At 47.7% G+C, this 13,146-nt stretch overlaps 1 protein-coding gene across 3 annotated transcripts in view; it reads right to left on the bottom strand.

Annotated features, from left to right (window-relative positions):
* Window positions 1-10,530, bottom strand: part of ESAM (endothelial cell adhesion molecule) — an 80,983-nt gene extending 70,453 nt beyond the window's left edge. For 2 of the 3 annotated variants that reach the window (XM_061593034.1, XM_061593037.1), the window contains exon 1: window positions 10,382-10,530. In XM_061593034.1, coding sequence (XP_061449018.1) covers window positions 10,382-10,424 — 43 coding nt within the window. In that variant the 5' untranslated portion in view covers window positions 10,425-10,530. Of the gene's footprint in view, window positions 1-7,632; window positions 7,655-10,381 lie in introns of those variants that run through there. The other variant, XM_061593035.1, reaches the window with a different exon arrangement.
* Between the last annotated feature and the right edge of the window lie 2,616 nt (window positions 10,531-13,146).

Here is a 13,146-nt window from a genome sequence, read left to right as displayed (position 1 = left end):
CTATGGGAAACGGAAACAGAAATTAAACCAAGGGACCGGCACTCTCTCCTCGGTCTTAGTTTGACGGACCCTTGCTAGCAGGCAAAGGCGCCCCAGATGGCATGTTTCACTACAGAAGAGTGGACAGAGGGAGGGAGAGAACTCTAGCAAAGTGGAAGACTAAAAGTTACCTTTTTGTTTGCTTGCTTGTTTCTCTGGGGCTGATAACTACGTTATTAGCTTTTCTAGTAGAAAAAGGACTCTCCCGTTCCTGACTCAAAGTTGCAAGAGGGGGGGGAGAGAAATTTGTCTGTTTGTGAGCAGAAACTATTTATAAAATTAACAGATATGAGTTGGCCTTAAGCACAATGCTTGTTGAGAAAGTCCCTCGTTGCATTTCTCACGACCCCGGGGCAGAAGGAACTTTAAGACTCAAGAGAATAAAAATTCAGGGGGGAAAAATTGGCTCCTCTGTAATCCTTGGGAGCTAGCTGGCTGCCTTTTAACTCTCCCCATGCCAAATGAGGGGGAAAAATAGATTTAGTCTGAAATGACAATAGTAATCACAAGTTGTCTTTCAGGGGTTATTTCGATGACAAAACACTAAAGGGTTTGGAAGAGTTTTCTGTAACAGCTCAGAGCTCTTGGAGAGCTGCTATTGGATTGACAGCTAAGGGCCTCATTAGGCTCAGTGATCACATCCCCAAGGTCAGGGTCGGACCAAGACATTTTGCTTCCAGAGGGAAGGTTCAAGGTGGTAGCCTCCCGCCATCTTACCACATACAGAATCTAACCAGACTGGCACTTTGAATCTTCCTTCCACGCTGGCGGAGAGCATCCTCCACTGTACCTGAGAGCAGCAAGCTAGCTTAGGAGGCACAGAACAGTTTGTGTGGCACACGCAGCTCTGTCTGCTTCAGGCTCCTCAGCATCTGCTGTCACTCTGTCTGACGGTAGGGCTGGTCCTACCCGAGATTTCCTAAGTGGGCTATCACTTAGCAGTACAGCATATGCTTTGCACACAGGAGTTTTCAGGTTCAGTCGGTGGCATCCCCAGTTAAATGGAACTTTGGCAATAGGACATGTAATCTGAGAAGCTCTGGGCTCTATGGATCAGTGGAATTACTCAGTACAAGACAGATGTGTGTGTACCTGCACAAGTGTATACTGGCACTGATTCTATTGAAAGGAGCACAGAGATCTCCCTTATACCAGGTCAGATTGTTTGTCCATTGGGTCCAGTGTTGTCTATTCTGACTGGCAATGGCTCTCAGGCAGAGCTTGGAAAAGTTACTTTTTTGAACTACAACTCCCATCAGCCCAGTCCAGTGGCCATGCCGGCTGGGGCTGATGGGAGTTGTAGTTCAAAAAAGTAACTTTTCCAAGCACTGCTTTCAGGGACAGAGTTCTTTCCTATCACCTGCTATCTTAGGGATGGAGAACCTGTGGTCCTCCAGATATTGTCGGACTATAGCTCCCACCAACTATTGGCCATTCTGGCTGGGGCTGATGGAACTTGGAGTCCCATATCTGGAGGGCCACAGGTTCCCCATGTCTCTGTAACCAGATCCTTTTAACTGGAAATGCCAGGGACTGGACCTGGGACCTTCTACGTGCAAAGCAGGTACCCTGCCGCTGAGCCCTAGTCTCAAATCAGTTCCCAAAGAACCTAATAGCAACTCTCCTTTTTTTGGTACCCATTTTAAAGATGGCTATGGTTGTGGTTTTGCTTCATTCCAGTGAATGATCATTCCAAAGATCAGACCGACCAAAGTTTACACAACAAAGTGGAAACTGAAAACCCACCAAATCAATCAACTACTAGCGGGTTATGAACAGATATGATCACAGCAGATTCCAAAGCAAACCAAGGTGAAGAATCAAGTGATTACATGAGTGATTCACTAATGTACATTTAAATGACATTCATCCATAGCAAAACTAACACAGGACTGGGAGATATTTAAGACCGACACAACAGCTAATTGCACCTTAGGTGAAACTGATAAGCCAGAGGCTGTATAGATGTCCAAGAAATGGGTGATTCACAAAGGTTTAGTGGTCTTAAGCACCCATTGGAGATTCAGCGTGGATTATTTGGGAGAAACTATGATCCATTCCTGAACAGCTAAAAAACCAGAATCCTGTAAGAGTGGGATGCTTCTAGGGAATAACAAACTTTTGAATTCTTAGCATTTAAGTCATTTGGGTAAGAATGCCTGCAGAATTCCACAAAGAGCTATTTAGCAACTACCTAATCCAGGGTTGGGAAACTGCGACCCTATAGATGTTGCTGGACTGCAACTCTCATCAACCATGACTGTTGGCCATGCTAGCTGATGGAATTTAGAGTCAAACAACACCTGGGGGGCCAGAGGTTCCTCACCCATGAGCTGGTCAAGCACAAAATACCTGGCAGCAGTCTTGGTATTCCCATGTCCTCTAGCTTACCATCAGGTAGGGCTAAAATATTTCACTTCTAGCTACCACTTGCACATTGCAAATGGAAGGTGCTGTATTCTCATCACTCAGAAGACACTGTCTTATACAGCCCAGATGGAACAGGTAAGTCACTCCAAGATCAGTGGGACCTGTTCACATGAGCAGAGTCTGTACCCATGGGAGTGGGCTGCAAGAAACGGAGGAGAGCACTGAGGTGATTCCTTCCTCCACAATCTTTTGCCAAAGTGATCATCCTGCAAAACTACTTGCCACCGAAGGATCCTTTCATTTTACAATGCTAGATAAGTACCCAAGTCTTCCCAAAGGAACGGAACTCATAGTGGAGTTAGGTACCCTTTCAAGTACAGAGCCAGGGCCCCTACATACATCCTTTACATTGTGCATTCATGATGTTTAGTGCTCAGGGTGGTACTGGGGTGGTTATACGCAATCCCACTTTCAATACTGTTAGTGCCTGTAAAAGTTTTGAGACAGATATCTGGCTTTGTTTCCTATAGAACAGTGCATGTTCTATAGCTTCCTACTGAAATTCTGTACCTTTTTCTAGCACAACTTTTTTTGGGGGGGAGGGGGTGTCCCACCTTTGTTGGTGCTCGATTGTCCAAGTGTGCCCCTATGTGCACAGTCTAGTACAGCATCAGTGGTAGAGCATCTGCCTTCCATACAGAAGGTTCCAAGTTCAATCCCCAGCATCTCCAGGTAGGGCTGGGAAAGGATCCCTGCCTGACCCCCTGGAAAGTTGCTGCCAGTCAGTGTGTAGTCGATAGAGCCAGATGGACCAGTGGTCTGAGTATAAGACAGCTTCCTATGTTCCTAATATAAATCCACCACTAATGTGTTATTATTGCATCAGTGACAAGTTGCAGAATACACCCACACACCCGCAGTCTGGAGGGACCCCCTAGATTTAAGACATCACAAGGAGAGATGTGAGATCACAGGGCTCTTTGCAAAATACCCTTCCAGTCACATCACCCAAGGTTAGAGGGGACGCCTGCTTCATCAAGGCTCTTGCAGAAAGAGATGAAGACATTTGTATTTAAGCCATGTCAATATGGAATTTTTCTCTGCATTGCTTTCCCCGGCTCGGAATGTTACAGTCGTATCCTGGAAAAGAGAGCTAGAAATAAAAACAAGGGTCCACCCAAGTCATTCCCTTGGGAGAATGCAAAAAAAAAAATGTTCCCAACATTGCATTTTACAGTCATCATTTCCATCTCCTTTTAAAGCTATCAGGCAAATGCCACTTCCTTTGCAGAGAGGCAGTTCCGCAAACTCACAAGAGCTCATGCTGCAAATGTCCTGTGTCACGTAAGGCTGGGTGGTGGTGGAAGGCAATGATAATAAGACTTAAAGGAAACAAGCAAGGGCAAGGATCCCAGCTGAGATGATTTTGGAAACCAACCTCTCCAAATAGCGACCCCCACATTACACTTTCACAGCACAGAGGCTGGTTTTATTTCTACGGTGAAGCGCCCGGCACACCAACCTCTCCCCGCTCGCAAGCAAAGCCATATCCTGTCCCCTGGACAATCATCCCTGAGCAGACCTTAAGAGGGCTTGTTCTGCAGCAGTCAAGGCCAGGCATTCGTAGGGTGCCCATGTGTCCTGTTTTGCACAGTTCAGTCCTCTATTTGAAGGCATCCTCTAACTGAAAAGCTGCCCAGCCCAAGACCAATTTCAAGACAAAGAACCGTAAAAACAAAAGAGCAGCCCTGCTAGGTCAGGCCAAAGGCCCATCTAGCTCAGCATCCTGGCCTCACAGTCGCCAATCGCTATGGAAGCTCACATGCAGGAGCTGAGCGCAACAGTGCTTTCCCCACCTCCAGTTCCCAGTAACTGGTATTCAGAGGCATCCTGCCTCCATGGAGGTAGAACACAGCCACTGATGCCCTTTCCCACAGTCAGAAGGGTGAGAGGCAAGGGCCTTGAAGCTGCCCGTCAACAGTGAGCACCTGGACAGCACACAGGCCACCTGGTTACTGTCTTCTCCATTAGGGCGAGATGTATTGCATTTCAGTTGAATCGACATTTTTATGTCTAAATCTACATCTACGCGTATAGATTAGCATATGCAAGTTTTATGAAATACGTGTCCTTTTGGGGGTGATTCATTTCCTTTTTTCTTTTTCATAATGTGTACATGGCCATCCTTGGCACTCTGTATAAGCAGTGCATATTACTTCAGATGTTTCAAGGCAGACACCATACATGACATCAGGTGTGGGGTGGGAAAGGGAGTGGCTTCCCCAAAACAGCCTGGTGGGCCAAGTTTGGCCCATGGGTCGAAGCTTTCCCACCTCTGCTCTAATATAATATTGAGAGGCTATGGATTAATCCCAGATATTTTAACAATGTTCACCTCTCTTACAAATTATTTTGATGGCAATGTGTTTGTTTCCCTAGTACAGATGGTGTATGTGTGAACATACACACACAAAGTGCACTCAACTCAGCTCGCTTTTTAAGCATATGCACTTCCCTACCCTTCTTTTTTGGCCTTTCAGAGCAGGTGCAGTTGCAATCGTGAACTAGCCTCCGGAATGGATTGCCAGGGATTAGTATTGTCATGGGTTCTACAGAAATTATCTGCAGTAGCATTTGCTAGCAGTCCCCAGCATTTACACAATGTCTGACAGACAGATTATCAGCCGCCCTGTGATAAAGAGTCTGCAGTCCAAGTTATACCAAGACAAACAAACAAACAAGAGAGTAGTTCAGAAAAGGGCACAGGATAACAACAACGGAAAACCAGACCCTGAAGCCAAGTGCCCTCTCCTGACTTTTTAACCCAAAACATCAAAGCTCCATTCCGACATCCTAATCTGATACATGCATGGAGGGGAAAGTGAGTGATCATGCTATCTGCACCCCACCCTGGGCATATGCTTGACAATCATGTTGGCACAGTAGCCTATATGCATAGGCTCCCATCATATAATGCATAAGCTGAGAAAAAAATGCACAGTGTATAGATCTGAGGTGGGGAACCTCAGGCCCGAGGGCCAAAATCAACCCTCCAAGCCTCTCTATTTGGCCCTTGGGTCTCACTCCAGCCACTCACCTCACTGGCCCTGCCTTGTACCCTCCTTGAGTGTTTTTGCCTAGCTGGAACATGTCGTTCGACTTTGATCATACCTTTTGCTTGCCTGTATAGAGGATAGAGAGGTGTGCGAAGAAATTAGCCTGTAGTACAAAGGTAAATTGGACAGTTGTTGCTCCGCCCACATGCCTTTAGCCCCACCCACCACTGACATGTGGCCTCCAGAAGGTTGCACAGAAGGAAAGGTGGTCCTCATACTGAAAGAAAGCTTTTCCTCTGCTGGTATAGAACGTACAATCAGAGTCCTCATGCTCTGGGGATCTGTGTGCATCGATCTCTGTGCAAACACTGAGGATCAAAGTGTGGACATCAGGCACAGTTCAAAAGGGGCTGGCTGGATCATGATTGTGTGCCTACATCAGTAGAGCTAGCATAGGCTTCTGAACTGAGATATACCAGCACCAGAACCAGACAAAGGAAGGTTGGGGGACGGGACCTTTATACACTTATATTTTTGGTACTAAAAAAGAAAAAAAATATGTGTCTGCAAACTTCATATGCAAGAAAGTTATTTGCAACTATACTTTTGTTTGTCTTTTTTACAAAGTGTAGTTTTTTTTTCCCCCCAGCATCACTGTCTTGGAAAAATTAGACATGAATACAACAGCTTTTTTTCCTAGTTCTAGTGACTAGCATGAGTCAAGTGCTCAGTTAAACCAACTGGACATTAAACCTGTATCCATTCCGCCCCCCCCTCCAGATGGTATCACTAGCTACATCACCAACAACATCCAACAGGTGCCCCAGGATGCTCCATGGAACAACCGCACATTTGCACAGCAAGTCAAAATAACAACAAATGCACACTACTAGTGGTGTTAGCAGTAGCCTATCACACTTGCTCTGTTTCAAATGCAAGACTATGGCAGCAATGTGGACTGTGTGAGCAACAAGTGAGGGAAAAATGCATGGGGAGGAGGAGAAACGTATTTATCCTGTGAGAAGGCCTTTAACATTTTACAGGGCAACATCTCTCACGGGGCAAAGGCAGAACAGGGACCTATTTTAAAATAAACTGGGCTTGTGTTTGTCTCCTGGAATTCAGAAGCAGAGTTTTGCTCACATTTCCAAAGATAGTAATGCACAACTTTTTCACTTTTAAAACCAAACTGGCTAGTTTTAGATTTTTAAGGAGTTTTTAACTATATACACCCATCTTTTTCTTGTCTGTCTGCCTCTTCTTGGCTTGAGAGAAGAGAAATAGGAGAGACATCCAGAGGGAAAAGATGTATATGGTGGTATTGATGATGATGCCAGCATCCACCAACTGAAGGCACCTCTTACAGTCTGAAGACCAATGTCCTAAGAAATGGAAATGGACTGCCTTCAAGTTGATCCCAATTTATGGTGACCCTATGAATAGGGTTTTCATGGTAAGCGGTATTCAGAGGTGGTTTACCATTGCCTTCCTCTGAGACTGAGAGGCAGTGACTGGCCCAAGGTCACTCAGTGAGCTTCATGGCTGTGTGGCGATTAGAACCCTGGTCTCCCAGGTCCTAGTCCAACACTCTAACCACTACATCACACTGGCTCTCAATGTCCTAAGATGTCCCCAATATATCATTCAGGATGGATCCATAAATAATTAATAGACAGTCTGATAATGATCTGCTAAAGAACTGGAAGGGGACAGGTAGGGATGGGTGAATCTGTCAACTTCAGTTTCTCTCTCTCCCTATCCCATTTTTCCAATCTTAAATTCTGTTCTCCACATTTCCACATCAGTTTACAAACTCCTTAAAAAAAAAAAAATCCTCATGAAAATTCATTACTGTAGCGTTTTAGTGCAAATTTCTCCCGGTATAGACATTTTTGTATGCCATTTTCCTGAACAGACACGCTGCTTGGTCGAAGAACTGCACTGCAAAAATTGGAGAAGTGTGAATTTCAAAGGAATGGCTGCATTCCGGTTTATGTATTGTGAATCAGATAGATTTGCCTTTAAATGTGAACTGAATCAAATTTCTCCCCCATCCCTAGGGGTAGGTCAATCAGTCACTTATAATCACAGGTTCTGCACAGGTTATACCAACCTGCTTATAATGCACAAGCTGTCCATGCAGGCCAGGATAGGCCAGGGTACTTACTACACATTTGTTAAGGGTGCAATCCGACTTGTATTTGTGCCAGGCTGGGTGGAGTTCGATGTGGCAGACCGCGGCTAAGCCAGCAGACTCCTGGTGCCACCAGGCTCCGCTGGCAGAAGCCCGTCATCCCAGCTGAGCCACGGCGCAGCTGAGACCCTGCCGGCTCAGCCGGAGATCTGCTGGGGAAGCCAGCCCAGCAGACGGAGAGCCGGCAGAAAGCCTGAAAATGGGGCATTCTGGGGGCATAGTGGAGGTAGAGCCGAGTTGATCGGACTTTTGCTGTATCCAGCAGAGTGCTCCCGCAGGTCCCAATCCAGCCAAACTTTCTGCCAGCAGAAAGGTCAGAGTACGTAAATAATTACAAAGGTGGCCAATGGGGAGCGCTTACTCCCTGGTAAGAGCATTTGTCCGAACAGGCTTATATTTCCTGATCCCCATGCGCAGCTACCAACTGAGTTGGCGTTCAGCTGGCCTGGCAGCTACCAATGGCTCTTCCTCCTCTTCCTTCTCCTCCTCCGCCACCCCCCCCCCAGCTTCCCATGACTTGGATTGCTCTGTAACTCCTTAGAATCCAGGGATCTGACTCATTTTGCCTGTTTTGCTACAGATCTCCTTTTTAGAGGACAGGTTACATTAACTGGGGCTTTCCTTGGTCTATTTGAGCCCAGTTTTCCATGCTCAGGCCTTTGATTAAAAGATATATTTTAATTTTTTGTTTTTTAAAAAAAATTGATGCATTTCACAATGCCTGAGCTGCTTAGAGCTATGGGAAAGGTGGTTGACAAATGCAGTAAAAAGATTAAAATAAACAAACTGTTCCTCTCCCTCAAAATGGATTAAGAAAACAGTAGGGAGTAGAAGTTGACTGGAGAGATTAGCTTTAGTGGCATATTGTAACCAGGCAGCAAAGGAAATGGGGGGGGGGGAGAGAGAAACCTTCCTCGAGTTTAACTTGCACCTCAGCACACATCTGGGCAGTATCACACACCCTCCAGATGTTGTTGCACTCTACCTTCCATCAGTGCCAGCCAACATGGCCAATGGTGAGAGACCATGGGACTTGCAGATATGACAGCACGCTTCGAGTACTTGAAAGGTTGTCACACACAGGAGGGCCAGGATCTCTTCTCCAGCATCCCAGAGCACAGGACACGGAATAATGGGCTCCATTTACAGGAAGCCAGATTGTGGCTGAACATCAGGACAAACCTCTTAACTGTTAGAGCAGTACAACAGTGGAACCAATGACCTGGGGGGGGGGCTCTCCTGTCCTGGAGGCGTTCAAGAAGCAGTTGGGCAGCCATCTGTCGGGTATGCTTTAGTATGGATCCTGCATTGAGCAGGGGGCTGGACTCGATGGCCTTATAGGCCCCTCCCAACTCTATGATTCTACGTTGCCCTGCAACTACCAGTTTCCCACCCCTGTCTAGAGCATTTAACAGTATTTCTCCCATTCTCAAGTAACCTCTGAAGAAAATCATTCCGAGGGTTTTTCGGGGTGGGGGGATTAGAAGTAGAACTGAAGGCAAGAGGTCAACCCCTCCCCCCCATCGTCACAACAATCCAGTGGGGTTGTTTAGGAAGAAAGAACAGACAGAGTTCCACAGTCACCCAGCAAACAGAAGTTTGGCTCTCCTGTGTCTAAGGCCAACACTCCGAATCGCTACACCACACAGGCTCTTGCCATGCTGCGGATCTATGGCAGAAGTGGGACTTCCAGGCATTTTTAGCAAAACACAGATAACTTCATTCTCCACCTTTACATGGCAATTAACTCTACCACCACAACCAATAGGGACTCAAGGCAGCATACATGTGATTCCCAGTTGGTTCCTCCATCCAAGCACTGGCCATTCCTAGCCCTGCTTAGTTACAGCAAAGTGGTGGTCTTGCCTTCAGACCATACTCTGGGCCCATATGTCCCCATACATAAATATGCATATATGTGTGCAGGCAGTGGCACACACTCCTCTGTCAACACCCACTTCAGGCCACAGTTCTATGCCTAGGAGCAAGTCCCACTGAACCCAAGGGGGCTTACTTCAAAGTAAGGGGTGCAGCTGCTAGATACCTAATCTCCGCTACTACCCTACCCAGGCACAAAACGACAGCCCCGCTTTATTGCCTTAATCCGGAATAACCTCACACCGCTAGATTCTTTCCCTGCTGTTGACAATACCTAAAGAGGATTACAGGTCCTCAATCGACGGGGGGGGGGGAAGCCGACTCCCCCCCAACAACCCACCTTTCAACTCCCTCCCTCAATCACATGAGAGACTGATTAACCAGTTGTCAGAGGGCAATTAATCCGCATTAAGCGAGCGGCGTGGTCCCCCCCCCAAAAAAAAGAACACCTAATCCCCGGGGTTAGCTAGAGACAGAAGTTCAGCCGAGAAAGAACCGCGCTGCCCTCGTCACGTCCGGGGCTGAAATGGGGTTGGGGTCTTCCAGCACAATCCTAGACGCGCGTTCGACGGGGCTTCCTCCCATGTAAGCGGGCACGGGAGGATCGCCGCCTCTTCGGAAACTCCAGGGAGGAGATGGGAAGGCAGGGAAGAAGGACCGCTACGAGACGGAGGGAGAGCGAGCGCGTTACGGGACGCTCCCAGAGGCGCCGAGGGAGATCCCGACCGGCGGTCTGCGCGTTGGCGATCGGGACCGGCGCTGGCTGGGCGAAGGATCGGGGCCCCGCTCGCCGGAGGAAGACCGGCCCTCGTAGCCGCCCTCCCGCCAGATCCTCCTCACTTACCCAGCAGTGCAGTCAGTCCCAGCACGAGCGGCAGAGGCTCCATCGCGCCGATTTCCCGGGCGGCGACGCCTGGCGCGCTGCGGTCGTCCCACTCCGGCGAGCGGAAAGCGAGGGCAGCAGGTGCAGGTGCAGGAGCCCGAGCCCGCGAGCAGCGGCCGCGGCGGCGAAATGCGAGGGGGAGGAGCCACCCGAGGCGGGGGCGTGGCCGGCAGGTGGGGGCCGGCAAGGGGGCGGCGCTCGGGGAGGGGTGGAGCCCTGTCAGGTGGAAAGGGGGCGGTGCGCACAGGTGGAGGGTGGAGACGCGAGAGGCGGGGCTACTTAAAGGGGAGGACAGCTTGGCTTGACATTTCTACTTTCAAGGCTGCTGGTGCCAAATAGTTTGCTGATACGGAGCCAGAAAAAGGAAAGAAAAATCCAATAGGAACAGTAGCGCAGTACTTTAATTGGGATCCACTAAAAAGTCACACACAAGTCTGGGAGATTTGTAGTTCATCAGAACTCTTTGTTCATCTTCTGGTGAACCTGCTTGGTGGGGGACAGGAGGTTTCTTGCAGTTTTGACATATTATTCTGTTCACCTTATTTAAATGCAGCTTCCCTGTTATGTTCTTGACAGGCTGTCTTTTTTTAAAAATCTCTTTATCAGGATGGACATCAAGCAAAAAAGAGGAGGGGTGAGAGGAGAAAGCCTGCTGGATAGGCTCCAAATGCCCTATTTTTGTAACAGTTTAGGAGGGAAAATGTGTTGATTTCATTTATTTGGTGTGAGGATAAAATTGGGAGGGGGAAGACCATATTTGTATGCCACCTTCAGCTCCTTGGAAGAAAGGTGGGATATAAATGAAATCAGTAACTCGCAGTCTTTAAAAGTGCCCCAAGATTCTTTGTAGTTTTGCTGAAACTAAAGTAGCTATTCTCTGGAAATCAGTAACACTCTATGGCACCCTCCCCCAACCTGGCGCCCTGCAGAAGTTTGGGGCTATAACTCCCATCAGCCCCAGCCAAACATCCGGAGGACACTAGGCTGGAGGAGGCTACTCTGGACTACTCTCAAAAAGCAAAAGCCGCCTCAGCTCACACAGAGCCTTCTTCCCTTTCCTCTCCATGTTGCTTTCAGAGTTCTTTTGTGGAGCTGTGTTTGCAGTCTGGCAAGTTTCAGTCTAAAATAAGAAGAAAAGTGTCACTCCCTGCATTAAAACACAAAAACACTCACACCCTTTGCCTGCTTATATTCAGAAACTGAGAGCCCTTGGAGAGTAAGCATGCTCGCCCTTGGTTTTCCTTTGAAAATCAGCAGAGCCACAATAGATTTAAATAATTTTAAAAAGATAAATTTATAATGGTAGAGACAGGAAATCTACAACTACGGCACCCCAGACAATTCAATTCTGCTGGAAAACCTCTAAGGAAGGAGAGTCCCCCCCACCTTCCAAGGCAATCTCTTCTGCTATTAGGAAGGCCTCCCTAATGCTTAGTCTGGACCAGTGGCAGCTGGCGGCTCCATGTCAGTGGGACAGTGGAATCCACTCCGTGTTTTAGTCTGACCTTTCAAGAAGCTGTCTGAGGTGTTTCAGCACCTCCAGGCCTCTCCATCTTAGCCCTTGAGGCTCTGCCCAGGTCACGGCCTCTAGACTACACCCCCTCCTTCGTAGCTCTGCACCTTCCTTAAGTGATTTTCCCATGCCAGAAGGTGTCCTTGGGCTGTGATAATGCCTCTTGCTTGCCTGGGTGGAGTGGAGTGTGTGTTTGGCCACACCCACCGAATGGTTGCTCATAAGGTAATATGGCTCTCTGGCTGAGAAAGGTTTTCCATCTCTGCCCTTGGGTCTGTTACTACTCTGGTGCTGGCTGGTTTTTTTCTAAAGGACCAACATGACTACCAACCATTGTTGTGGGTGCTTCCATACTGTTACTATTTTCAAGTGAGATTCAATCACATACCGGCAAATTCAGATTGCACAATGACAGTTTATTAGGAGGTCTTGTGCAACAAACCTGCTTCCCCAAAAGATCAGGCTTTGTGCAATAATAAAGTCATGGGGAAATGCAATGGGAAGGTCATGTGATCAAACAAATCAGAATGAGTGCTCATTAAATAACCAATGTCGTCTAATCTCCTTGCAAATAAACCAGGATGAAGGGTCACTAAACAGGCCATCTGGAAGCACCCTGCACATGTCAGACTCTTTGAAATCTTGAATCTTTGTAGCTGGGGCAGGATCTAATGAGAATAGCCAATGGCCCAAAGCCCATGAATACTCTATTCAGCACTGGTTAGACCTCATCTTTAGTACTGCATCCAGTTCTGGTCTCTGCACTTCAAGAAGGATGCAGACAAACGAACAGGCTCTGAGGAGGGCAACAAGGATGATCAGGGGACTGGAAAGAAAGCCCTGTGATGAGAGACTGAAAGAACTGGGCACGTTTAGCCTGGAGAAGACTGAGGGGAGACAGGATAGCACTCTTCAAGAACATGAAAGGTTGCCACACAGAGGAAGGCAGAGATCTCTTCTCGATCGTCCCAGAGTGCAGGAAACGGAATAATGGGCTCAAGTTGCAGGAAGCCAGATTTCAACTGAACATCAGGAAAAGCTTCCTAACTGTTAGAGTGGTACGACAATAGAACCAATGACCTAGGGAGGTGGTGGGCTCTCCAACACTGGAGGCATTCAAGAGCCAGCTGGACAGTCATCTGTCGGGAATGCTTTGATTTGGATTCCTGCTTTGAGCAGGGGGTTGGACCTGATGGCCTTATAGGCCCCTTCC

This window comes from Rhineura floridana, chromosome 12 (genome assembly GCF_030035675.1).
Source record: "Rhineura floridana isolate rRhiFlo1 chromosome 12, rRhiFlo1.hap2, whole genome shotgun sequence".
NCBI classification, from domain to species: Eukaryota; Metazoa; Chordata; class Lepidosauria; order Squamata; family Rhineuridae; genus Rhineura; species Rhineura floridana.
This window is presented reverse-complemented; position numbering and strand designations above follow the sequence as displayed.